The sequence below is a fragment of the Tetrao urogallus genome (genome assembly GCF_951394365.1).
Source record: "Tetrao urogallus genome assembly, chromosome: 11".
Lineage (NCBI taxonomy): Eukaryota > Metazoa > Chordata > Aves > Galliformes > Phasianidae > Tetrao > Tetrao urogallus.
The window spans coordinates 18,572,804-18,600,315 of NC_136824.1; the positions used below are offsets into that span (position 1 = coordinate 18,572,804).

At 42.8% G+C, this 27,512-nt stretch overlaps 1 protein-coding gene across 2 annotated transcripts in view; it reads right to left on the reverse strand.

Moving 5' to 3' along the window:
* Positions 1-27,512, reverse strand: part of NEO1 (neogenin 1) — a gene marked incomplete at both ends in the record, with an annotated part of 175,972 nt that overhangs the window by 18,824 nt on the left and 129,636 nt on the right. Inside the window, 12 exons of one of the 2 annotated variants that reach the window (XM_079541027.1) lie at positions 1,509-1,616; positions 4,065-4,203; positions 7,651-7,874; positions 8,982-9,077; positions 9,856-10,050; positions 13,358-13,468; positions 14,678-14,822; positions 15,724-15,773; positions 19,453-19,591; positions 20,614-20,762; positions 21,067-21,221; positions 26,647-26,806. In XM_079541027.1, the coding sequence (XP_079397153.1) occupies positions 1,509-1,616; positions 4,065-4,203; positions 7,651-7,874; positions 8,982-9,077; positions 9,856-10,050; positions 13,358-13,468; positions 14,678-14,822; positions 15,724-15,773; positions 19,453-19,591; positions 20,614-20,762; positions 21,067-21,221; positions 26,647-26,806 (1,671 nt within the window). Of the gene's footprint in view, positions 1-1,508; positions 1,617-4,064; positions 4,204-7,650; positions 7,875-8,981; positions 9,078-9,855; positions 10,051-13,357; positions 13,469-14,677; positions 14,823-15,723; positions 15,774-19,452; positions 19,592-20,613; positions 20,763-21,066; positions 21,222-26,646; positions 26,867-27,512 lie in introns of both variants that reach the window. The other variant, XM_079541026.1, reaches the window with a different exon arrangement.

Consider the following 27,512-nt stretch of genomic DNA (forward strand, 5'->3'; position numbering starts at 1 on the left):
TCACCACTCACCTATGGACGTGCATGTTTTAGAAAAACAGAGCTCTAATACATGCTACATATTGAATGGAAACACGTAGGAATAACTGCAAGGTTCTGCTTCACAGTACAGACATTTTCTTACTGGGAAGGAAGACGTGTGAGATCATCTCACTAATCACACTGTGTAAGGAAATGCTGATCTCTTTGTACACTGCCTTCCCTTCTCCACGTACACACAGGATGTAAAGTGACAGGCTTATCTTTTTAAGAGCATACAGATATAACCAAGGGTTCTTTGAGCCTTATGTTTCACACCTGCCTCAATGACCTCACTGGTTGCTAGTGAGCATGTCCTTTAACCTGCACTTAAGATTAAGGCCCTTGTTGCTCTGCTCAAATCCTCCTTCCCATACAGAGGAAACACCTTGCTGATAATAAAGTAACCCAGAATCGGCTTCATACAGAGAAGAGAGGAAATCTGAACAGCTGCCAGTGCACACAGACAGCAATGGCTCAGGCATGGCACACAGAGCAAGGGCTGCTCTGCTCAAGTTGTATCCGTGTTACAGCTCTTACCTGCAGCCTCTGTGCTACGAGCTCAGTGCCACTTTGCTCTCCTGGGGTCTTTTCTTTATATAATACTTAAATTATTGTAATTAAATACTTGATGATGCTGTCTTACAACAACGCTCATGATTTTACTGTTCGTACTGAGTGCAGCATCTCCATCATCCTGCCTTTCAGAGGACTCAGATTCACTGTGTCTCCTGTCTAGAACGTGGGCTACAGCACCGTGTGATCAGACTTTCCCCTTGCTGACAGGTTTCAAGGGTTTGGTTCTGCACTGAATTCTGACGACAAAAGCAAAATCACACACTGCAAACTATATGCCAATAAAATCTGCTTTAAGCAGGGGGGGAAAAAAAGGAAAATTGAAGTGAATTATTTCAGAAAGCCCTCAGAAACGGAATCCAAACAGAACGCTTCCTGAAAGGTAACAGTAATTAGTGTTCTCCATAAATGATTTATCCGACACGAAAGTGATGCAGTTACCAAGTCAAATAACAGTTTGCTCCTAATGATTATGTCAGGGGAGTAATAAGCAGGCTCCAAGTCTGTTCTGCACCACAGCTATGGCAGAAAGATGACAAAGTGCTCTGGGACAGAGTCTTCTAAATAAGATCCTGACAGGCCGGGTGCATTACAGACAAATTTCTGGAGGCACATGGTTAGAACAGCGCAGGCCGATGAAGGCAAAGGTTATTGAGACATTTAAACCTTCAATTATATTTCTGGTTCAACTCCCATTGTACACTGCAGTTACAGTTTATATCTTATTATATTTTTACTAGGTACAAAAGTAAATAATTAATCTGAGCCACTAAAGAGATCAGCAAAGATGATATTGAACCCTTGGATAGCTCCGGGCTAAATGAAGTATGGAACATGTTCACATAGTTATGCAGATTACATTCTGCTCTTAACAAGCTATCCTCTATCTGCCTTTAGAGCTCACGCAAACTGCACCTGTAATTTTGCCGTTGGCTTCGGACGGAGGCTGCCAGTTCACAATGATGGTCCGAGGCTTTCCCTCTTTGCTCACCACAGTCACATCCTTGGGAGGTGAAGTAGGAACTGCAAACAAACGGAAAACGAGCCGTCAGAAACAGCGTGCCCCATTTCACTGGATGGAAGGAACCTCAGCACCTTCCCTTTTTATTGGAGAAAGGCACACACAATAATAAAACCCCTTCAAACTAATCTGCCATCCTGGTGCAGTGGCAAAGGCCAGCTGGAGCACAGCACTGCCTTTCCATGGGAGGCCCCCTGTTCCTAAAGCCTTTCTATTGACAGATGCTGTGATTCATGACCCAATGAGCACAGGTGCCTTCAACATAACGCTGTCTTTGCAGCAGCTGGGATCTGTGACTTCTAACACGAGTTTGTTCAGACATCAGGAGAATTACATCAATTTGTGGAATAAATACATGTATATGCAGAGACGTAAGAAATATCTCCACATTTTCAGGTTTGTGGTGAGACCAACACCTGGTAACATCAAATCTGAATCAGTAAAGCAAATCCACCAGTGGTTTCGAATCACCACCTGCAAGTCCCACCTTACTGTACCTAAGGTTTGTGATTTGCAAGGAAATGTGCACCACAGAAGCATCTGCAATCCAGAAATATTTGGAGAATGATCATCCAACATTTCCTCTTGTGTTTCCAGAGAGCAAAGCAGAGAAAGAGCAGGAGAGAGGAGGAACTTTCTGCTCCCACCAGCCCCCTCCCGCTGGAAACTCAGGAAATGGCACAAACCACTGCAGTGCAAGACTGAAACCTGAGCCCTTTTTTGCTCAGAACAAACATCCAGCTGGGGCTTGGATTAATGGCTTTCAAATGCATGGAGCCGGCCTCCAAAGGTGCATTAACCAGCTACATTTGGAACGCCACGCTATAAAAAAACATGAGACTTTTAATTAGGTTACTTTTAGCAAAGTAAATCTGCCTCGGATATTTAATACCAGCATAGGAACATCTAGTGCTTACGCAGTGTTTTTCACATTGGAAGAGCTTTATGTGTAGTACCTATTAGAAATTAATCCACACATCCTCTGAGCTGGCTGCCTGTTAGCTCCATGCAGAATAATAGTTGGAAACCAGGGCTGGTAAAAGCAAAACTTGAAAATTCCTGTAATTATTGTCCTAAGGACTTAAAAGCACGCTCCTCAGAAAGGATGTAAAGCTTGAGCTGAGGCCCTGCAGCGAGCTGCAACACACACACAAAGCAGGGCTGCAGCACCAGCCCTCCCTCCAGAGATCCATACAGCACACACCAACTCTGACAGCAGTTATCCCAGACCTCTCTTCAGCATCAGTCGGGGTGAGAGTCCTACACAGCACTGCGAGTCGTGAGTATTCAAAAATAATGAGTCACACACTCAGGAATTTGGCAAGTAATATAAATCACAAGATCTGTAATGAGAAAACATACTTAGCCTATTTTTCTTTCTTTTTTTTTTTTTTTTTTTTCTCCTTTGCCTTCTAGTTCCCAGGCTTTCAAGTCATGTTTGCAGATGCTCTTTACAACCTCCCCAGTTAGAAATGGACTTTTTATTTCAACAGAAAAAATGAAACTGTATCACTGTATCTCTCCTCCACTCCTGCACTTTCTGAGTTTCAAATTCCTTTTAAGATCTTTTCGTGTGCTGTTGCTGCTCTGAGCAAAGGGCTCTAGATGAGAGCTGTGTGTGTTGCCAGCACAAGTACAGGTACAGCACTGTAATGCAAAGTAACTGGGGGGGAAGCAAGCCTCCATGCTGGCTCCATGGCTCCAAGCTTTTCTATTTCTGGGGAGTGCATTCTTGTTTCAGAGCACTGGATGACCTGACCAATTCTTCACATGCTTGATTTTTTTGCTAGATTTTAATCAGGTAGCAGAATTACTGGGTAATTTGAATATGCTCTTTCTTGTCCTTCCAGTTCAAATACACAGACCCAACAGCACAGCAAGCAGTGGGTTTAACAGCACAAAGGCCATTTCACCCCGTGGGATGGCAGGGGCTAACGAGGGGCAGGGCCCTGCAGCTGCACTGCCAGAGCATCACTGCCACAGCAGGGGAAGTACAAAGCATTGGTGGAGAAAAAGGCTTTCGGCCTCATTTGGATGTCTGAATTTCTGGTTTTTGATTCATTTGCCTCGTGCACTTCTTCACTGTAATGATAATCATCATATGTATACCAAGTTTTAATTATTATTTGCTAAATCATTTTCTTTGTATTTGCTATTAGCACAGTGTTTGTGAGATGTTCCAAACGTATGCTGCTTCACTCTCCTGTCTGTGAACTGTGGTGCATTATTCATTACCTCGCTGTAATTTGATGTAAATTTTTTTGCACGCAATCATCCCTTTGAATTCTGGAGTACGCTGTTTTTTAATCAGAATTTCTGACCAAATCCCAGCAAGTATTCATCAGTATAATCATCCTAAAGGCACGCTGCTCCTCTGGCAGGATTGTGGCAGACAAGAGTTGGTGCATCTCATCAGGAACGCCAGCCCTTCCCAACACACAGATGAGTACCTAGTTCAAAAGTTGTCCCATGGGCTGTCATACTCCACGTGCTCGACCTTCGCCCCTTAGTCACCATCACGGAGAATTCATACAAGGTGTTTGGTTTTAAGCCAGTCACTAAATAGCTCAGAGTGGTCGCGTTGGCCGTCTGGAAGAAAAACAAAGCATCAGTAACTCCTGAACTGAGAGCCATCCACCACCAGCTCCAGGCTGCCCTCTCTCAGGAGCGTGTTTAAAGCACCTCGGCATCGCTGCATTTCATAACCACCGTCATTAATTCACTAACATTTCTGCTCTGTCATGCAATTCATTAATCAACTGTTAATCTGCTGTTGTTTCAGCCTGAACTAGAAATTCCTTCTGCAATCAGCAAGAGCGTCTAACGGCAGCCAATTCTAAATTAAAAAAAAATAATAATCATATAAGAAATGCAAAGCAATACGAGGTCCTGGGCACACTTGTTATGCAGCAGGCTGAACCACTGCCTGCTGGGGGGCGGTAATTTACAGCATTTCATTAACTGATGGAGCTAGGGAAAACAATGAAGCACGGCCAACAATAGAGGCCCTTCCTAAAGCCTGCATCTTCCTCACTAAATCCTGTCAACATTTTCATTACATTTCTAACACACGTTACAAATATATACATCAACTGGAGGTACAGGTGCTGAGAGACATGAAGATAATGAAGCTTTAGGGGTGGGTTTTTTTCCAGAAAGAACTGTTGTTTGGGATCAAACACCAAAAGGTGCATACAGCTCAGCGTGATCTGTAACTGCCATTAAAGGAGTAAATTCTCAACCTTTACTGTCTGACAGGTGTTATACAGGACTTGAACACAAGCAGAATGTACTTGGGGCCTACAAAAAAAAGAGTTCTGCATCTATCTGCATTCCTTACCTTGACCTGCAGTAATCTAAACGCAGAATTACAGTTGCTCCAAAGTCTGACAGGGTCATACAACAACAGTTTTCAGATAATTCTTTTTATCGAGGAAGAGGCCACCTATAAATGCACATTCCTGGAAGTCTCGTAGAATAATACAGCCCAAACTTGGCAGAGAAAACCCTTATTTCTCAAGTGCACAATGACAGCTTTTTCGTTCCACCACGGAAGCTCAGAAGGCTGTCAGCCGGGCGGTACCTGAACGTGTGCCGAGCGCTCTGCCTGGTCACAGGGGTGCATTTTGCCAGTTAAGACATCACAGGGGTTGACAGACCGTAAAGATATCATAAAACTACTCAAAACCAAATCCTCCATTATCTTTAAACCTTTACTTTTACAAAATTCAGTGTCATTTCAAAGCAGAAGTGATTGCGGCTGAATAGTTTGAATGCTTAAGCGCAGAGCAGGACAGTTCTGTTTGCTAGTGACAAAGCCTCCCTGTGCAAGCAGGAGCCACGTGGTCAGAGCAGCTCTTCCCCATCTGCCCAGCAGCCCCCCTGGCTCTATGCAGCGCCAAGGGGAAATAAGGGATGCTTCAGTGGAAGCTACAAAAACCTTTGGCCTGGACAGTGAAGTAGTGACATGTCCTAAAGAGAAATTTTCTCCTCAAGGCTGGTTTGATGAGCCTGCAAAGCACCCCTGTGAAGCACACTGCTTCCTCCTCTCTGGGGTCTGCAGAGATCCCTAACACCGTCTCAGCTTTCCATTCTGTTCTTAAGATCACAGTATAACCCTAGCACCAAACCCTGCTCACGTGCTAGAAATAAATACCATCAATACTGCTCTGTAAAATAGATTTTCTTTCATACAGGCCTCTAAGATCCACACGAAGATTTCATATTTTAGCAACACAAATCACAGGTAGCCCTGCTGCACCACAAAGGCTCTTTGCGAAACGCTCTGATCCACATTAGTGCAGCTACGTGGCTCAAAGCACAGAGAAGTCTTTCAGCTTCTGCTTCCGTGCTGATGTGCCCCGCACTGACACAACTCCTGCACAGACTGCAGGCAGCACGGCTGGTGGAGCTACGAACGTGTGCTTGGTGCAAGCTGCACCTTCCTTGGGAAATACCTGGGGGATGTCAGTACAGAGGGTAGGAGCAAACATACACAGCTCTGAATGCACTCCATCAACGTGCAAATTACTGAGGAGAGCGGCAGATAAAAAAACCACATGGGAGAGACAGATCTGTGGCTACTTGAGAATGTCCTGAAGAGAGAGATCTGTGCAGGAAGCAAAGGGCCTCAAAGCATGCAACACCCAGCAAAGTTGCCAAGGAGCAGCTACAGGCTTGTCCTGAGTTAAGGCAGTTACCAAAGAGCTGACTGAAACACAGCAGCACATCTGTGACATGGGTTCTGCCTGCATCAATGTTACCACTTGTTATTGCTCAACCGAGCAGCACAGATCGTGCCTTTAAACAAAAGGAAAAGGCAGAAGTGAGTTCTGCAGACATCATGCTGCAGGAACAACGATGTAGGGCAAATGCTGTCATACTTCTGCCCTTTGAGGCCAACGCTTTTTAAAACGAGGAATTCTGAATCATATTCCATCGTTATGTATTTATTTTGGGTCAGAGTAAAACTTTTCGGCCCCTGGCTGCCATCACTGGGAACAGTGGGAGTACTGCATTTACCAGCTCTTAACTAATGAAACTGCAGCATTGTATAAATCACTCCTGAGACATCCTCTGCACATGCCTCGGGAATGCGGGCTCATAAATAACTCGCCTTTAGAGGAGGAACACACATACATACATCTTCTCATTTCAATCAAAAAAAATATCTGGTTTGTAACAAGATTGCTTTCTAAGAGCATAAAGGGATCTCCACACGCCGGAGATTTTAACAACCCTTTCCTCTGAGTCTCATTTCCAGTGTGAAACTTGCAGTCAGCACTTTCTGAGGCCTCCAAATAGCTCTGGAAATTAAAAAAGGCAACCAACCGACTAAGATGACCCAAACCAAAACACCCAACCCCAAATCTACTCTCCAAATCAAGGCAGGCAGCAACATGATATCGTTATTATTAGGTATTTTGCACCCACTCTGTTCCCAGAGGGATGTTTCACAAACTATGTGGCATGAACAGAAATGGTTGTAAAAAGGAAAAAGAAAAAAAAAAAAAAAAAAAAAAAGGAAAAAAAAAAAAAAAAGACTTTAAACCATAAGAACAAATATTTGCCAGTCGGAGGGGGTGCATGAGTCTCCACACACCGCCAGCCAGCCTCCTCTGCTAACTGGAGGAAAGCCATCAGCAGCACGTACCTCATCGACGTGTTATTGGCTCCTCTACAGGTAAGCCACACAAAGCCATCAAGTCAAAGTAAGGCAGAAAGGAGGAAATGCTCACCATGTCTGCAGCTCCACAGCAGAACGTCGTTCTGGAAGTGCATTCCTTCCTTCTATTTCTTTTCTTCCTTCCCTGACTCCATTCTTGCACTCATACCCAATGCCCTACCACAACCCCAGGAGCACCTCTGTTGATTTAACAGAGCACCAATGCTGTGAGCACTTTCCAGCCACCTCAGACAAAACCAGGTTCGCACCTACACTAAGCACTACTCTCAGCTTTAGCTCAGCCCTAAGTAGAACACGAAACTTCTCATCACAGCATCCCAGCCCTGATAGTGCTGTTGAAACGCTGGTACCTTGTACTTTGTATTTGCAGGAATATTGGTTTTCCAGCGAACTGTGTAGTAGCGAGCATCCGTGATCTTCTGGTTCTTTGGCAGAGAGTTGTCTGCCCAAGTGATCCGTATGGTGTCATGGCTCAGAATGGAAGCCTGAACTCCCACCGGTGGCATCATGGGAGATGGATCTGGCACTGGAGTGTATGGAGCATTAATAACAAACAAATCAACTTCGGAAGTGTCTAGGGAATTGATGGGTAAAAAGTTGTGTATTATAATTAAAAAGGGAGAAGGTGGCATTATAACGTAAACAAAAACAAAAAAAAAGGGGGAAATGCGGGGTAATATAATGAAATGAGAGGTGAGGAATGGAGAAAAAGAGAGAAAAGCCAGAGTTAATAGGTGACATAAGGCTGGTATTACAATAACTGTTGCATAGTGTTCCCTCAAGACAGTGATGACATATCTGTGCTATAAAGTTTGCCACCCAATCATTAGCGCTGAGCGCATTCAATCACAGCACTAAGAATCCCAAGCATGCAGTAATTTTAATTTTGAATTTATTTCCCTCAGAACGTCCACTTGCAGAAAACAATGTGGAGGAAGTAGAGCTGGACTACTTCTGGTGGGTAAATGTCACTCCGAAAGAGTTACTGCCATCAGCTTTCAAAGAATGTTCATGGCAGGCACGTTCTATGTGCCATGCAAATTTGCAATAAGTGAAGAAACTGCAATTCCAATGCCCTCTATAAAATCTATCAGAATTATTGCTTTTCAGCAAATTAAAGCAAACAGAAGCGTTAACATCTGTCCCACAGGACTAAATAATGCCAGCAGTCTAGCAGGGAGCACAGCGAGCCACACAGTAATAGAAGCTCACTTGCAAACAAATTTATCTTTGTATTAATGTGTTACAAGATGAAAAACAACTAAGCCAAGAACTTGTTTAATCTAAGTTATGCCAAACTGAGACTCAGACAAAGGAAATGCATGCACCACATTCAAAATCTCAAAGTAAAGACACACGCTAAAAATCTACACTTGCCCCCAAGAACAAAACAAGAGCAACACCCATTTGTGCTGACTGAATGGTTAACTTTTCAAATAAAAACATCTGTAAGCTGTTCAAAGATGCATTTTGTAACCGAAAAATGAAATCATTTTTAGTTGGTTTAATAAGCAGAAGAACCATGCAGAGCAATCACTGAAACAGTAAGGCCAATCAGTTATAGAAATGGAGAGCACTTGATGACAACAAAACCCAACACTCCTGCACTAGAAATAATGTGCAGGAGGCACGCTGGCAGCTCTCAGCAGGGCAGAACACAGAGGCAGCCCCTGGTCCTTACCTGAATGAGGCCTGGTCACTGCGCTCTCGTAGAGGGGAATGCCTTCCCCAACATTGTTGAATGCTTTCAGAGTTATGACGTAGTGTGAGCTCGGGTCTAAAGGAAAAAAAAATAGTATGGCTTTAGTACAGACTGTTAGTGCATCCTCTTTTTTGCCTCTATGCTTTCTCTGCTTTGTTCTATTTTTTTATTTCATGTATTTTTGTTAAAAAATAAGAAGTTTGAAGTGAGAAAGTCTCCACGCAGACCTCCTTTTACTGTGCAATAGCTCTCCCATAGCAGATGTCTAGAGTCACAGCACTTCTACCTTAGGTACAGCCAAGATTACAAAAAAAAAAAACCCTTCAAAAATTTCAGGTTGCTCTACTGCAGCATTATCCAATGCCCTAATTTTAGGGAACTTCCCAATCCTAATATTTATTTTGCTTTCAGGCTATCTTGCCTACCACAGAGAATTCTGTGGCAGGGTTACCCTGTATTTCCCTTTCAAAGCAGATGCCACCATATCCTGGTGACATGTTAGTTTCTTTTTTTGCCTGAAGCCACCTGTTCACAGCTCCAGAAGGAAAACAAGGAAAAGCTGCTCTGTGTCAAAGTTTATGTTTGTCATTGATGAAGGCAACACACTTTGCTTCCAGCTCAGCAAGTTCAGGATTCTGGGTTTTTCTTTTGCTCTGCCATTTCCTCCATCAACAGAGAACTGAGTTCATTTCAAACATATCAACTGTTTGGTTTCCCAACTTATTGCCTTCATAATGATAAAGATCCCCTTAGAAGACATGCTTGCAGTTTTATAACTTCATATCATGATTGAAAAACAGCAACATGTACTGGAGGTGAAATCTGGGTGCTGATGTTAATCTGCTTTCCTTACCTAAGTTTTCAATGGTGTAGTATCTCTGCTTGTAGTCCACCTTGATGGTCTGTGCATGAGGACTGCCGATGCCATACCCTATGGCATAACCTCTCACCACAATGTTCTGGTTCTCAGGTGGAGTCCAGCTTACCACAATACTGGTGACCAGAGGACGGACGTGTAAGGAGCTCGGAACTTCAGGAACACGGCTTTCTGTTGAAGGAAAACGGTGGATTTAGAGGATTTCTCCTCAATAAAGGTAATTACGTAAAGAACTGTAAACTAATAAGGTCAAATGCAGCACTTGTACTCTGCGCATGTATTAAAATGGGTGTGCTCCAAAGGAGAGAGCTTTACTGTACAAGAGAGAGCAAAGAGCTCTCTAATAAGCAGATGAAAATTAACTAATACATTCTAACAGACACCCTTTTAAAAGCACCTGACTGTCATACTGAAGAAAAGCATCAGGTCTGCTTCCAGGCAGACTTTTCTGATGTTTCTGCATGTTCTTCCCAATTTTAATTTTTCAAAAATATGCATTCAGTTTATCACATCCTGTCCACAAAGCAATCTGCTTTTAGCTCCATCGTATTACTTACTGTGGGCACTAAATAATTATCTTGAGAACACAGTCACGTCCAAAGGAAGGTGCCTGAGCTCACTGTAGGACTAAATAGAACATTCCAAAGCTCAAACCACTGTCACTAAACTGCCTGCAGCATTTCTGGCAAAAGTCTTCTGTCGTTTGTCCTGTACCACCACTATCCTTGTCACTGTGTGGGTCCTGAAGTCTCTTCTACATAACTCACAAAACATAGGCAGGGATTTCACATTCATCCCATAAGCATGAAACAATAGATGCTTGAACCCTACCCCTGTGAGCACACAGATCTAATTGCAATCCAACAGCGAGGTGGAATCGGGGCCCTTATAAACAGGACTGATGTTTGTGAGATGTGACTGCAGTCCCCCAGCATTCTTACTAGAAAACTTTGCCCCAGTGTTGAACATAGGCAAAAGCAAAGCAAAAGCACAACTGCACACACTGACATCCATGCCTTGCTCTTAGCTTCTCAGAAATGGGGTAACTGCTTCTGTCAGGCTGCTGGAGCCCACTGTATGCTAACAGACAGTTTGTATTTTGTGCAGTAGTAAGTTGAGTTCCCCGCTCTAAAATAAACTGTTCAGAGTGTTCTGCTTCCTGCAGAGATTTCCTTTTAATGAAACATGCAGCATTTATCTACAGGCATTTAATAAAACACCACAGCAGTATTACTTGGATCATAATATGCCCATGGCCTGCTTGCCAAGGGAGTTTATGGTCTCCAGCTGACACAGCCGATCAATTAAAGTTCACCACTCTTAAATACAGAAAAGCTACAGAATTGCAACAGAAGAGAAGCTGTTTCTAACTGCACAGAAGCCACTGCAATGGGGATAAACTTTATACAATTCTTTAACAGTCCCTGTGTATGAGCTCCTGGTGGGACCTGCGCCAGCCCTGCAGAATGCCCCACCAGCACAGACCTGTAATGGGCTGCTCCTGTTGGCAATGATGGCACTATGAAGTTCATTATACTCTACTTAAATTCAAAAGCAGACAGAGTGGAGAGGAATGAAATGTATGCACATATATTGAACCTGAGAAATTAAACATGAGCTGTAAATATGCTCTGTGTTATTAAATATACCCACATGAGCTTGTTAGGGAAAGGAAAGCAAAACATCCACATCTCCTTCAGTCTGGGGAACAAGTGGTTTCTCAAGCTGCAAGGCTGTGTCACATCCAGTTAGAGGACGACAGCCACATACACAAGTCATTTCATCTCTAAGAAGCAAATTCTAAATAGCTACAAAACCAAATTCCACAGTTAGCATTAGTTTTTCTGCTGCTCCTGATTAAGCAACAGAGAGGGGAAAAAAGAGGACAAATATTGAGTTGAGCATCAACTTTGCATAACACAAAGATTGAAAAATGGGCTCTCCGAGGGGCAGACCAGCTGACTGCTGAAGCAATCTTCCAGCAGCACAGAACAAACATTGGATTTCTTTCACAATTCCATCTTCCAGCTGCTGCCACAACTGAATCTCCAGTCACACAGAGGTGACAGACATCACTGGCATTTTGCACCATTATTTCAGAAAGAATGACCTCAAGCTCCTTCCTAACACTGCAGAGAGGGAGTCTGGCCTGCAAGAAGCAGAAGGTAACTTTTGTTCAACAAAACCAATCAAATGCTTGTTCAGAATGAGAACGGGCTACCCAGCATCACCAGGAACACGTAGGTGCTTCCTTAGAGATCTGCTGCATTCTTTAGAACCAGCACTTCTCTGCTGCAATTCCAGTTGCTCATAGCCAACTTCTAGAAGATGCTCACAGATTTACTCATTTGAATTCTGTGACAATCAAGTTTTCACTTGCCGTTTATTCTTGTGTTGTTAAATACCAAACCTGGGCCAACCAACAGAGGTCAACACTTTTCACAGAAGTTGTTCTACCTTTATTGGTAAGCTCTGCATGGTTCTGTACACTGCATATCATGAATCTATGGCTTTGACGAAGAAGTCTTCATTTCTGATAGAAGATCAGGTCTACAGTAGCTGACCAGCACTGAAAATCAATCTTTTTTTTTTTATAATCATAGGATCATAGACTCTCTAGAGTTGGAAGGGACCTCAAAAGGCCACCTAGTCCAACTCCCCTGCAATGAACAGGGACACCCACAGCTATAACGGTACGAGTTAATGGGGATCAAATGCTCTCTTTAGAAATTATAAGGAAGTCATAAAGAGAGGAAAAATATTTCAACAAAGCAGTACCAATAAAACACAGTGGTAATGTTGCAAAGCCCTGGAGGTAAAAGTGATGCTTTCCATCATTCCTTTCCTACCATGGCATCTCTCTTGTGTTCAACAAAGTTTACATTTGGACCCCAGCTCTGCAGCCCTCGTGCAGACACCATGCAGGCTCCATGCTGCAGTCAGCAGGCCCACAAGTCAGCCACTGCGTTGCTGAATACCAAATCACCACCTTCAGAACTCTGAGGCGTGCGCCGATGGTTTCATTAGCATAATTTAGGTGCTCCAGCAATGCATAATCATTATTTTGCTTCCCTCCAGGAAAACAGTCCTCCTACCTCCACCTCGTAGCGTGTGAACATCTTCATGATTAACGAGATGAATTTTATTACAATATAAAATTCAAGGCATTATTATTAGATAAATCTTATCTTGTATTATTATTTAAATATCGAACCACTGGCACTGGCATTCAAAATTGGGTTTTTCTTGATAGCAAAAATATACAGTTCTCAAAAGTGTAGAAGCAGAATTTGTGCATAAGCTGTTTTATTGACTTGGTAAGAATTTCATGATAGAAAAAGAAATTAATTCCACTTAATCATAAATAAAACACATTACAACATTAGAAAACATTAAAGCAACTCAATAAAACCACCTTTTCCAGCTCTACTGTGCCCTGGCCTTGGTGTCACAAATACCTCCACACTTAATATCTTACCATCTAGATCGCTCTCAAACGTTTCTGCTGACACCCAGTCAGTAGCTGGCCCAGTACCATTCACAGTCATGGCAGCTATCCTGAAGTTGTACTCAGTGCCTCGTTCAAGACCTAGGAGATGAAGAGCAGCCCAGGTGTCACAACAGCAAATCCCAACCAAAAGCACAGGAATCACAATTAAAGTACAGCTATAACCTGGTAGTTAGAAAACTTTTCACCCCAGCAGTGCCACTCAAGCACAGCCTGAGGTCAGGATGGAAACACCACTGCCAACTCCAGTAAGAAAGCTGACTCTGCTTACAGTGCAGAGCTAAACCATGAGCACGGGCACCAGAGCTGGGACTCTCCAAGGATCGTCCCCATAGGCCACAGGCAGGCACTGCAGGGTCCCATCTACAGCAAGCTTTAATTTCTGGATGCTAATAGAGGAGAACCACCCACAGCCATAACTAAGCACAGATGTACAGTACAGACAGCAATTGACCAAAACATACCACGAGTTTGTTTGCAGTATATAAGAGTGCATAATCAATAATCAAAACAATAAGAAAATGCACTCAAATTTTATACACAGACTGTCTTAAACAGGCCCTCGTTGCTGCTAAAAATGCGCTCTGCTAACAGGCACCAATCAGCTCTGACTCTAGGAGGAAACAAACATTACTGAGTCACAGGTGGAGCTTCTGAGAATACAGCATGAAGCACTTTCTGAGCTGCCTAATTGCTTTGTAAGAGGCACAGCTTGATCAGCTGTTCATGACCAAAACCTAGGTTTGCTCCTCTCCTTATGCCCCGTTACCACTACACCAAATTGTTGTTCTAGCAATAATTTATCATTTATGCTAAGTACTGTAGTAGGCTGAATTTCTGAAACATACAAAAATAAAGAGGGGACAAATTATTACATCATTGCCAGAAAGAGGGACAAAGGCTGACATATAAGAAACTATGTGGCATGATTTGTACAGATGTCTGAAAGAAGTTCACATGACTCTGAATCAGGCTTGTGGGTGAGCACTGCAAGAGACAGAGCACACCTACATTCTGTCCACAAACAAACAGGTGAGCTTGCAAACATCCAGCCTGAGAGCATTTCTTTGGCATCATTATCCATACTTTCATTTCTGCCACTCACACAGTGAGCTCAGGACCATCCACTCCATGCAATCTCTATGCCTTTATAGAATGCTTTATATACCTATATAGGAAGGTTTGGAAAGAGTTTATTTGCTCCACATAGAAAACCAAAGGCAGCATTAGGGCTGGAGAACAGGTCGCTAGACCTGTTGGGCTGTCAAGGGCTTGCAAATAATCTCTCACCTTCAATTAGCTGGAAAAGCTGCGTCCCCCCGACGCTCTCACTCACATCACTCTTACGGGACACTTTGCGGTAGCGGATTTTGTAGCCGGTGATTTGGCCGCTGTGTGTCCCCGCAGGAGGAGGCTGCCAGTGCAGCATGATGCTCTGCGGGAGGCAGGAGGCGTGATTACAAACTTGTTGTCTGCTGTGCAGCCAGAAAAACTACGCAAGTGCTAATACTTGGTGAAACACAAGACAGATAAACTGGCACACAGATATATGGCGTTTTCATGGATGTGAGACGTGCTATCAATAAAAAGGACAACAAAACAACAATCGCAATTCAGCAGCAGCACAGGTCATAAAGGCGCCTATGGAAGTTCAAGTCAAAGCGCTTCAATTCCTGTTGGACTTTCTGATTCCAATTTCACAAAGTCCTCTTGGGCTTCCCTTTCATTTTCTTTGAGTTACAGGAAGATACAGTTTCCTTAGGAGCTATCCTTAGGAACCGAGATTTTCTTCAAAGGGTGTAAGATACCTGAACAGTGGTTTGTGTGCATGACACTGCTGGTTTTTGATCATACAGCTAGCAACAAAAATATTGGGAAAGGAGTTTAGAAAGAAAAGAGGTTTTTTTCAAATCTTCAATCATAATCACCAAAGTCATAGAGGATAGATATGTAATTTTCTCTTCTAAGGGGCCCAGGATACTGTAAGCATGCATATGTGTGCACAAACCGTAAATAACAGTTAATCACCAGGAACACACTCAGGTGCTGGTGCTTCAGGCTTTTGTGCCCAATTATACCCCTTTCACAACTGAGCTCCATGCTTTGCCTCATTGTCACTGCCTCTGCTGCATCCCATTATGCACAATCCACAATTGGACAGGAGTTTCTAATGCTTCACATCCCACATTCAGATACCCTCCTGCTGGGCCTCTCATACACACACAGCTGAAAGGCAGCACGGCAGGGAAAAGGCCCAAAGCAGCTCTACATTCTGGCTGATCAGACACCCAGCCTTTCTTTTACCCATTACCAGCAGCAAGTTCTCCCCAGCTTACCTTGGAATTTCGCACCTCCAGCGTTAGATTCTGTGGTGCAGCACTGGGAACTAGAAACATTAAAGGAATTACAACTGAAAAAATGCCATATAATATACCCTGTACTCTATTTCCATATACAACTACTGTCTGCTATCATCCATTACAAAATTACGATCCATTCTGGTTTAAGGCACTATATAAAATAATTTAGAATTTCAACCAGGTGTACTTTTGGACACAGTGACTGTTTGGCTTGGGAGAGTGACTTATTTTCATTGCAGAAGACAAACACACTTTTTATTCAGGTCTTTACTTATCATAGGAACCCAAATAAAAAAGCTTTATAGGTAAAGGTACTTCCCCCCAACTCTAACAAGACAGATCACTTTCAGCACTTTTCCAAACCAAGGCTTTCATTTGGATATTTGATTCTGGGAATCCACATTTAAAATTCCAGCCATGCTTTCTGTGTCGTGACTTTCTGTAACAGGAAGACCTCAGAGCCAAGATGTGCCGGTGCTGCTGAGAAGCATGGAGGTGAAGTGCAGCACAAAGATGGTTTTGCTTCTCCATCTCCATTCTTTGCTAGCTCTCTCCTGGCTGTAGCAGCAGCTTGCTGGTCAGCACAGTTCAAATCCACTGTGCAAAAAGGCTACGCAAGAGAGAAACTGAGACCAAGGAGATCCTTGCTGCAGCTCTCCAGAGGTGAAAGACTCACAAATGTTATCTCAAAGGCATAGGTAAGTGTTCCCTAACAGGAAGCCAAGACTCCAGCAAAGCACAAGGACAGGGAAGTAGTACAACAGGGCTTGAGGCCACAACAATGCGTTTTCCAGATAACCCATGCCAGTCCAAACAATACCAGAGAAAACAAACCTGAGTGCATAAAGTGTGTTAAGGGAAAGGAGCAGCAGGGGTGGTTTAATACCCCACGGCCACTGCAAAAATGCAGACAAGAACAGCTCATTTTTCCTGAGAACACCAAACCTAGGGAGGAGGTGCTATACCTTTAAAAAGCAAGAACACCAGGTTAAGAGGAGGAAATGAAATAAAGCCAAGCCAGTTTTTGCCGTTCTTGTTTTATTCGGCTTTTGCCTGCTTTCAAGACAATTAAAAAAAAAAAAAAAAAAAAAAGTCTGGGTTTCACAAAGTGTGATTAATGCATGTACTGCAAACTTGGCAAGAGAAAGACAATCAGTAGGACACGGGAAAGGCTACAAGACATGAATACACACAAATACATGCATGTCACAGGTGCACAGTTCGTCTTCTGTCAATGTAAGCCTAAACTCTATTAGTGTGTAATGCAGAGGTGGTATTTCTAGTTGTGATAAAGCCTGTTTCCTACAGATCAGGAACACTATGAGAAGAGAAGCACACCTTACGAGCAGCACACAAATCCCAGTTCAATTGTTGTACCCAAAGAGCTGGTCATTCTGCAACAAACCATCATAACACACTTAGATTAGGAGCAGGAACCTACATAAAAATGAGGAAGGTTGCTAAAAAAAGAAGCTAAAGGTTGCTAAGAATGGAACATTTACAGGAGATACATACAGAGAGCATGGTAAGAAGTGAATGTACATTGTTCATCTAGAAAGATTTGAGAGAGTGAGAGAACAGCATGGATAAGCAGCAGGGCTATACAGCTGTTAGAAGCAAGATGACATTCTTTAGGAAGCTGTAGAAACTACGTTTTAACAGGTTCAGCGTGGAAGCATAAGAATGGAACGATCACATAAGTTACAAGCTGTAACTTGGATGCTGAGAGATAGCAATCGTGATGCTAACGTGTAAAGGAGGTTCTGGTGGAGAGAATGCTGGAGACTTCAAGTAATAAGCCAGAAATCTGTGTGAGGCAAATCAAAACTCAAACTATAATAAAGTGTGCAGTTCAAAAATGCATGGACAAATATGGCATTTGTCACTTTTTTAAGGGGGGTCCTGCATTGCAAAGCTGATAGAGAGCTCTTTGGTGAGGTGACAGCGGGATAGGAGGGAAGCCCTTGTCTGAAGTGGCTAAAAGGGAGGAAAGAGAAGGTAGGAATGGGCACAGTGGTCTGTGGCCAGTGGAGCCCACAGTATGTGCCAACACCACACTGCTAAACCCATCTGTAAGTGATGAAAGTGGGATGAACAGCAACATGAGAAGCATTAGTACAGACAGGATCTGCTGGTAAGAAGCTGCAGAAAGACCTCAGGCTTGTTCCTGGATATTGAAGTGACATGAAGCAGTTACACATGTGGGAAAAATGATCCCAACTTCACAAAGTGATGGCCCTAAGCATAGCAGTTCCACTAAAGAGCAAGATCTCTACCCCAAAAATGTCACCTCACTGCTCAGAACAGGTCAAAAACAGCAGTCAGATGCTAGTAATTACACACTTGCATCTTCAATACAGTTCTGGTATCTCCACCTCCATTCCTAGAAGCACATAGGAGAAAAGAAACCTAGAAAGAAGTTCAGAAAAGAGCACTGAAGCACACAACAGCTTCCACAAAAGACAGGGTTGACCATTTCTAAGACTTAAATGTGGAGAAGAAATGAATGAGGGAGAATGCAGCAAAAGTGTATGAAAGGAAGAGTGGGACAGAGAAGGCTGATGGAAACTGATTATTCACTACTTCACACAGCTCTAGGCAATGAGCAATGCTAACGGAGCAGGTCCAGAACAGGCTGAAAGGGAAGGATCTTTCACAGAAAGTTGAGCATCTCCACTTGATGCTGCGGATGGTAAGAGTTGACACTGGCTTAACAAGGATGCTGAGAGGCTTCACAGGAGGGAAGACAAATTTCTTCTTCAAGAGTGGTAAGGCATTGGCACAGACTGCCAGGGAAGTCCTGGAGTCACCGTCTTTGGACATTTTCAAAGACTGTAGAGATGTGGCACTGAGGGACATGGCTCAGTGGGCACGGTGGAGATGGGCTGACAGGTTGACTAGATGATCTTAGTGGCTCTTTCCTGATTCTACACAGAGTAACTACACAAAAACCACTGCAGAGCCAAGGAGTCCCACAGAAACAAACTGCACTCATAATTTGGATCTAATACCCTATTCTGCTTTTGATCAGTTCTGGAGAGAGGATTCCAGGCTAGGCTTGGTTTTGGTCTGATTGTTCTCATGAATAATTAAACTTCTGTCTAAAAAAGAAGAAAAGCTAATTAAGCCTGATCATTCTACAGTTGTTCACATATCTGTATTTGCTCACATTGCCTCCTTATTTGGCTTACAGAAAATGCTGTTACCACTTCCTCCTTTCAGGACTATATACAAAAGATTTAATAATATCTGTGCTGGAGTCCAAACAAAGACATGCAACATTTTTCCAGATGACCACAATTAAAATAAAAACACTCCAAAGGCACGTATCTGCTCATACGTAACAAATATAGAAGCTAAAAGACAATTTGGAGTTGTAGGGTTCAAAATAATTGTGTTCCTGTCCACTCTTAAGACTTTGTAGGCCCAATAACCCATGAAATAAACTTCTGATGTTGAAATTAAGGACAGCATTGTTTTGCAATTAGAACACCAGATGCATTTGCAGGTATATTAATTTTCCTTCGCCCCATTTGGACAGCCTCAGGGGGAGCTTTTAGCATGCGTGGCCATATGCAGCAATCACATTATTAAGAAAACAGGGCAGCGCTGAACAAAACCCTAAGAAGTTTTTCTGGTTAAAAATCCGCTTAAATGAAATTACCACGTAATTCCTGCAGAAAGGCTTGGAATAAAGCAGCTTACCATCTGACAGCGTTCGCACAACAACATCTTGGGTAGAGACGCCAGGGCCGTGTTTATTGTAAGCCACCACTCGGAAACTATACTCAGTGTACTTCTTTAATCCAGTAATGGTGTAGGAGAGTCCTGCTACATCAACATCCTGTCCAGAAGCAAACATGCATACGAGTCAAGGTCAGAATCAGGTCTGCAATTGTCATAAATGTCTCAGGCTCAGAACAGTAATACTCAAAGTCAGAAGCAGGGAGGACAGTGCTCTGCAGAACAGCAGATGTAACCCACAGCCACATGCAGCCAGGGCTTGCACAGATGCCAGCAGGGTGCTTGCAAGAGGAAGTTCTACATATTTGATTTAAATCACAACATGGGCACAGGTTCTACAGATGACACAGGATGCGGTGAATTTGCCTACTAGTAGAAATGACTGCTGCATTTTTAACAGTGGGAAGAAAAGGAGAGAGTTTTATCTGAAGAATGCACATTTTTACTTAAAATCTGATTGAGAAAGTTATTTTAAATGCTAACAAACTAAGGGGGGGTATTTGAAGCTGGAAACACATTTACAAGTCTATCATGTGAGAAATTAAATGACTGGGTTTAGCTCTCCCAAAGCTGTGATTATTTCTTAGGCAGCTCCTTGCACCAAGCATGCTGGATTCTCCCAGCAGAATCCTAAGAAAGTGTAATTAATTAGACACTCACCAGTATCTAAACACCAATCACTGGATCAATGAACTCCAGAAGCAAGAATAGTTTAGATTCAGGAACAGACTAAAATCAGCAGTTATCCTACTTTACTAAAATAAAAGCAGCCAGCCTATAAAAATGATGCTGCAGGTATTATTTGACTCTTCAGAGCTTATTCCTCACAATGTGATGGACATCCCCAAATGCCACTTGATGCTGAGTATGTAAGTAAGCCATCACCGAAAAGCTGCTTCAATTTTTATGCAAATACTGCAGAAAACATTCATGCTGGATGACAAAGCAGTTATTTAACAGACTGGATGTTTAATTTTAAATGTTTCTGCATTCTGGGATAAAGGCTTCAGCTTGTCAGAAAAATAAGCACTTGGCAAGGTGTTTCTAGAAACGTAAGGTAAAAGCACAATAAAGGAAAGAATGCTGGCACTGTACATCACACAGAAGAGCCCCACTCCGTACCTGCTCGCTGTCCTGCCCCTTCTCCATGTAGTAGAGCTTGTAGTTCTGGATTTCCCCATTGCCAGACAGCGGCGTTTCCCACGTGACAGTGACAGAGGTGGGGGAGCCGGCGTATGCTCGGATATTGGGTGCTGGACCAGGCAGCTGAACTGCAATGGAAGCAGGAAACTCTGCTCATCAGCAAGTCCAGCCATTGCATTTCAGCAGCTAGATATTTCAGCATCAACTTTTACAAGTAATGACAACTGAAAGCGTTCTTCTATAACAAAATTTAGAGAAGTTAACAAGGCATGACTTACGAGTTAAGAGTGAGCATAAAGCATACCAACAAGGCAGCCCACAACGCTATTTTAAAAATCAGGTCTGCAAGAGTATCACCTTATTCTGGGAAAGGCCGTGAATGGAAAAAAGTCGATTCCAAAGCAGAGAGGACTTGGAATATTTGCAGCTTACCCTCGGGCTGCGTGGCCACCTTCAGTGGTGCTGAGCTCTCTCCATGGCCATGCTTGTTCTGAGCCACAACTCTGAAGACATAAACCGTTTCTGGCATCAGGTTTTGGATCATCACTTGTGTCTCTCCAGGACGACTGGTGTTTTCAACACGTTCTCTTTGGGAAACAACAAGATGGGGCACGGAAGCGGCCATTGGTTAGTGAGAGGGTTTTTGAGCAGATACAGAAAGGAATCGGGTGCTACTGGGAACAAAGCTGACACGTATCCTGTCTGAATGCATCTGATGCATTAATGACATTATTTACACCACGCTGACTACACAAAACTGGTAATATGCCAAAATTGCTGGTGACAAACAGCTTCCAGTTTTGTAACTTGTCTTTAGAGAAAATACTCACTGAAGTAAAAGAGTAATTTATGCTCAGCATCACCAAATTCGAAGCAGTTTCATTGTTATTCTCCTAACGGCGTGCCATTACTCATCATGACAGTCTATCCTACTGTTCTGAAGCCACAAGAAAAAATATTTAAGAATCGTACACAGACTGGTGAGATTTAAGGCATTTCTGTTAACATTGTGAGGTTGCTTTTTGTATATTTTCTCAAGAGGCTGTTTTACGATTTTCTTCTCCCTCCAAACTTTACTTAGTTCCTCCCTAATATTTAGATTCTTTAAAAACATCCCGAGGCCCCGACTCGCATCCAGCCCCACACACAGCTGGGGCACTGCTGCTGTTACCACCCAAGTCGTGGAGTCAACACAAGGCAACTCCTGCCCATGGCCCCAGCATGAGTGGGGATCACTGAGAGCAACTTCAGGAAACCCCATCACTCTGTACCAAGCCCAGGCCTGAGGTGAAGACTAAAAGATTAATTATCAACTAACTACAACCTTTATTTCCACCACCTTGCTGCTGTCACGTGAACCTTCCCACAGCTACTGCTGGGTAGGGCTGTGTGTGGATTGTTCTGGCTGGGAACGAAGCTATCTACTTCTGCAAAATGGAAATAACAGCAGTATTGGGGGGAAAAAAAAACCCCAAAACTGAGAACTTCACCATAGGGAAATAAAAGAAAAACGTGAATGGTTTGAATACAAACATTCCCCTTTTGTCTGACAGACTTCAGTTAGCTCTACAGCAGAGGGCAGACGATTCTCGTCCCAACGATTAACTGCTATTAAATCATTTTTAATGCAGAAGTCTGGGCAAAATTATTCCACAGTTTCCCCCTTCCTACCTTCCAGCCATTATGGTTTAGATTACAGCACGGAAATATAATGCCCAATTCCCCATTTTTAATTTATTTCTTTTAAAATCAACTACTAAGGTTGATTTAACACAACTGGGTTTAAAACACTTGGAAAACACTGCTCATTTCTGCACTATTATACTGCTTATTATACAGAGGGAAACAATATTCCAACTGTAACTAAAAAGCTGTTCAAACACATTTTCTAGAATATTCTTCTTCATGAAAGTTGAGCTAAAATGGCATTGCATAAACAGCTTAATTTATTTCAGATTTACTTAATTGTCAGCTTTGAATGAGCAGCATCCCTACGTTAGAATTAAAACGGTCTGCAACCCTTTTAACATTATAGGGTATTTTTGCACGAAAGAAGTTGGTAGAGAAGCTAAAGAAATATAATTCCCACTACAAAATGAAGGGGAGGCAGGGAAAAAAGATAAATATTTCCTCTCGCTAACTTTTCCAGTTATAGCTGGAGCAAAATGTTTGCTTGAAAATGCGTTTTCAAATGGTTAGTTTCCTTTAAGACGTGCCTTAGATATAATGAAGGTATTTGAAAACCCAGAATAAGTGCTAACTGATTCACAGCTGTGGAACAGCATTCATCTCCCATTGACATGCAAAATACATTGCATTTTCTGCCTCGAGTGTAAATGCACTCACTGATTTTATCAGAAAAATGTCAGCAATCCAAGGTTATTATTTAAAATTACAAAAAAAAAACCCACCCAAATTATTTTTAATGGAAACACAACATTTATCAAAAAATAAATAGACATGCCAAAGTATTGCAATTTTCAGTAATAAGTAGGGACCGTGCCTTCCCTCACAACAGTTAAAAATATGGTGAGATTAATCTAATTAAGTGCTTCATGAATCTCTCCTTTATGCACTTTCCTAGGAAGCCTTGAGCACCTTTTATGAGCTCTGATGCATTTTGGTTGGCAGAACAGGTAACAAAACAGATGGTCTATAGGAATATCTATATTACCAGACAGAACCTTATGACTGTTCTAACTCATGCCAGTTTAATCTCCAATTAAAGAGCTTTGTAAACTAGAATTAAGGTTTACAGTAGCTGTCACGCACTTAGGGGAAAAAAGCTACAGCTCACATACAGAAATAAGGGATCATCTGGAAATGTAAAGCCTGAAGTTATGCTTACAGAAACAAAATCTTTGGGAAAGGACAGAGGTGAGCAGCAGGACTGCACACAAGCAAACTCCATTATCTGTAGCTCGCCAGGCCAAACCAGAGTTACCATCTTGTACCTTCTCACTCCTCAACAGACACCAAAAACTGCCCAGACCAGCTGGAATCACTTCAAAAGCAATAAAAGCAAGCGCCAAAATCTAGAAGAACTGGCATTTCTGCTTCAGTTCCTCCTTTGCTAATGCTTATACTCCTCTGCAGTGCTCAACTTGAAGGGCAAATTTGCTTTGCAAGCAGATGCTGAGTTGAAAATGGGAAATATCTCAGTGCTGTGGGCTGAGGGCAGGATGGCTCCTGAAGGCACTGGTGAAGGAAAGCTGACACGTGGCAAAGGAGGACCCTAAGGATTACATGGGGAAACCCACATTTTGCATGGGAATATTCTGCAGCACTCCAAGGAAGTCCAAAATGCAAAGTTAAGGAACGCCTTCTTGAGCTGTCATGCATCTCTCATTTCACTGGGTGGGCAAAAAACAAGAGGGATGTAACTCAGCAGAGGCCGAGGCCTGGTCTCTCCAAGAACCAACAGGTACCCGAGGCTGCTGTGCCTCCCCGTGCCAAGCTGAATCTACAGCCCCTCAGAGATGAATTAGAGATGTCAGAATATCTAACTGAGTTGTTCCACATCCTGTGTACTTCTTAAATGTTTTAAAAGCCCGATGTAAAAGGGAAATCAATCCAATGACCCAGAGTTTGATCACTGCTCAAACTCAAGCGAGGAAGAGATAATGCTTAGGTTACTAAAGGGATCTGGTAATGAAAATGGCACAAGTAGGCACAAACACACGACTTTTAGAAATAGGATACATGCACTTAAAACTACAGCAGAGATGTATGATCATGTATAATTCAAGGGCCACCCAGCAAACCAAACCAAAAAGCAGTATTTTATGATGCTGAGAAAGTACAGAAGGTCATACATCCAGATTTGACATGAAAACTTTCTGGTTTTGCAATGCCTACTTATGTGGGACATTCTCGCCTATTTTTTGAGTCAGCAACAAAGCAATACTTACACAGGGCCCAAAGAACTCAGCAAAACTTACCAGGTAAGAAGAAAACAGAGCATTTGTGAAAGATTAAATCACATTTCTGCATTTTTCAACTGTTACAATACTTACCTCTGCCTTTAAATTCCAACTAAAAATTCCACATGCTTTTAAAATTATAATCTCTACGCGGCTGGTTTCTGTTGGTTTTGTGCCTATCCTTAAAGCAATATATAAAAATGTAAACCTAGCTGTACATCAAACAGCACTGCCCCCCACACATGCACACAAAACACTGCTAAGAAGCTAATATTGGAAAATACGTAAAAAATAGAGATTTTTAGAATGCTGAGTGCAAAGTATAGGCAATTTACTGGTTGCACAGAGCCCAGTTCAGGGCTGGGAGTGGACATCACCATCTCAGCTATAGGATATCCTCACTCTTCTATCCCAGGTGCCAAAGTACGGAAGCTGACAGAACCAGCAAGCCAAAAACCTCAGCACAGCTCTGGTCCGTTCTTTGCACTTCAAGAGGGGGTTAATACCACTTCAAATGCATTTAACGTTTGAATTACTCTGAGCCATAACTTTAAACATGCCCAAAAATGCAATGTAGAGTTATTTCTAACCTTCCAGCTGAAGGAAGCACTCAGCTCAAGTGTGAGCTGTGCTCTTCTCATGCGCAATGTATCACGCTCAATTATTTGCTTAATTCAGCTTAATAACTCCCAAATTCGTGCCCTAATGAACTGACACCAGCAAGCTGTCAGCACCATCAGGTCACATCTAATCTGATGGAGATGAGGCAAATAGCACCCATGCCAGGTGTAGCACAGAAGGAGGCCAAGTAGTACAAGCTTCTCATTCTCAAGCATTATTATTTTTAATTTTGTCATTCTCATTGTCTAAACACAAGTTTCGTGTCCTAATTTCACAGCACTTTTGTGCTAGTGTGTGAAATGTGTGATATTAGCACAGCACAAAACTTACGTGAAGCAGCTAGAAAATAATGAATACGTGCCAATGAATGGCTTCCTGAGCCTGCTTTGAACCCTGATCCAGAAAGGCACTTGAGCAAACAAAGCTTTCACTGCAGTCAGAGGAACCACCTGCTTACATATAAGCACCAGCTTAGGCACTTTGCTGTGCAAACTTTCAGTGGGGCACCTTACCTGAACCCAGAGGGCTGTTTTCCTACTGCTGGCAACTGCAGTTCCTGCAGCCTGTCCTGTAATTTCCTGGTTTACTCACCACAAACCATGGAAAACCTTTGTTCTGCACACTGCTTCTGACCCAACTGGGATATTTTGTAGATTTGTGTAGCCTTGCATGGAGTAGCAAGCCACGCACTTTGTCTTCTCCAAAAACAAGACCCAATGCAGGGAGAGGCAGGAAGCCAATTCCAGCACATTACTTTCTTAACAGTCCAGTGGGGAGAGCAGTCAAAACCAGAAATGTGAAGGAAGAAAGGCAGGCAGGTCGGCCACTGCCACTTCTCCTGTCCTCAATAGGAATGAATATTACCAAAATCAGCAAGTAGCAGAAAACCAACATTTGTGAGGCACTGAAAATGTTACTAATTGCCTCAGTCCTGAGCCTTGACAAGAAGACTATCCACAGAATTAAAACAAATATTTGAGAAAAAAAAATTCTCCGAATGGGAGCACATTTTGTATTCTTTCCACATCACTTTGCTATCTTTGAGCCTCACCCTGTAGTCAGTAAGCAGATAATTTTCTTTTGACTAATAAATCTGATAATCAAGCTAATTTGAAATTAATTAAGCACCACTTAAAATGATTGTTAGCTCCAACTTCTTCAGTCTTATCACAATTTGAAGCTATTCTGAGCCCATCAAGGTCTGATTCCATCAGTAAGAGAAAGGGCAGACTGGCCTAAACCTCTTACAGGGATTCCTAGATGGGAATCATCTAACTGACAGCCACTTGACTCCACAATCAGACTATGTTTGAAGGTTTTAAAGCAGAAGCTGGCAGTGTCAGTGATGCTAAAGAGGTGCTGCAGTCTACTCTTGCTCTTAGCTTCACAGTCTGCTGAAAGCAGGTAGCAACTGCTGGCGGCCAATTGCAAATAGGCACATAGGTGACTTGTAAGAGCATGTCTTTACCTGTTGATACCTTCCTTGGTGTAGAAGATTGAATAGGTGAGGTTGTCTCCCTGCGGGTCTGACACTGGTGTCCGCCACGTCAGCCTGATGAAGCGAGTGGAGACGAGGGTGGCCACGACGTCCCGAGGGGCTGTAGGCAGTGGTCCCGTTGTAGCTGGTGCTAGATGGTCATTAGTGGCACTGGTCAGTGAAGTGGGAGGTAATGTTGGGATGGCAACATCTTGTCATGTGCAAACATTGGGGAATATGAAGGGCAAACACCACCACGGTTTAAAAAAAAAAAAAAGAAAAAGAAAACAGGGAAAAAAAAAACAAAAGAAATAAACAAAACCACGATGGGAAACAAAACAAAATGAACACACACAAAAAAGGCCATTAAACTGAAGGCTGACATGCAGGCAAAGGTAACTACTGGAAACTAATGGGAAGTATTAAAGGACACGTCACTGTCGAGCAGGCAGACCAAATCTCCATCGTAATGGAAGTGGCAAGGGAGAGGGAAGGGTGAAGGCTGAGGATAAAATATGGCCTCACACAATATTTTCATGCCTTTGTAAACCAGATGTAATACCAAGCATTTTCAAACAGAAAACCAACCAGTGTCATTTATTCAAGAACACGTTCAGACCCCATTTTCTACTTTATTTCATTAACACGCAGAATTAATTTCTACTGTTTCAGCAACAAAAAAGGCAGATGGAACACACCAAACCCCTTGGAGGGGTACAAACTCCAGGCTGTGCAATTAAAGGTTGGAGTCAGCTCACATAACTGCATCTCACTGCCTGGGTCCCATCTCTGCACAGGGCATGGTGACAGCCCTGGCACTGCAGTGGACATAGAGCCATGTTCCCAAACCTCCCCCA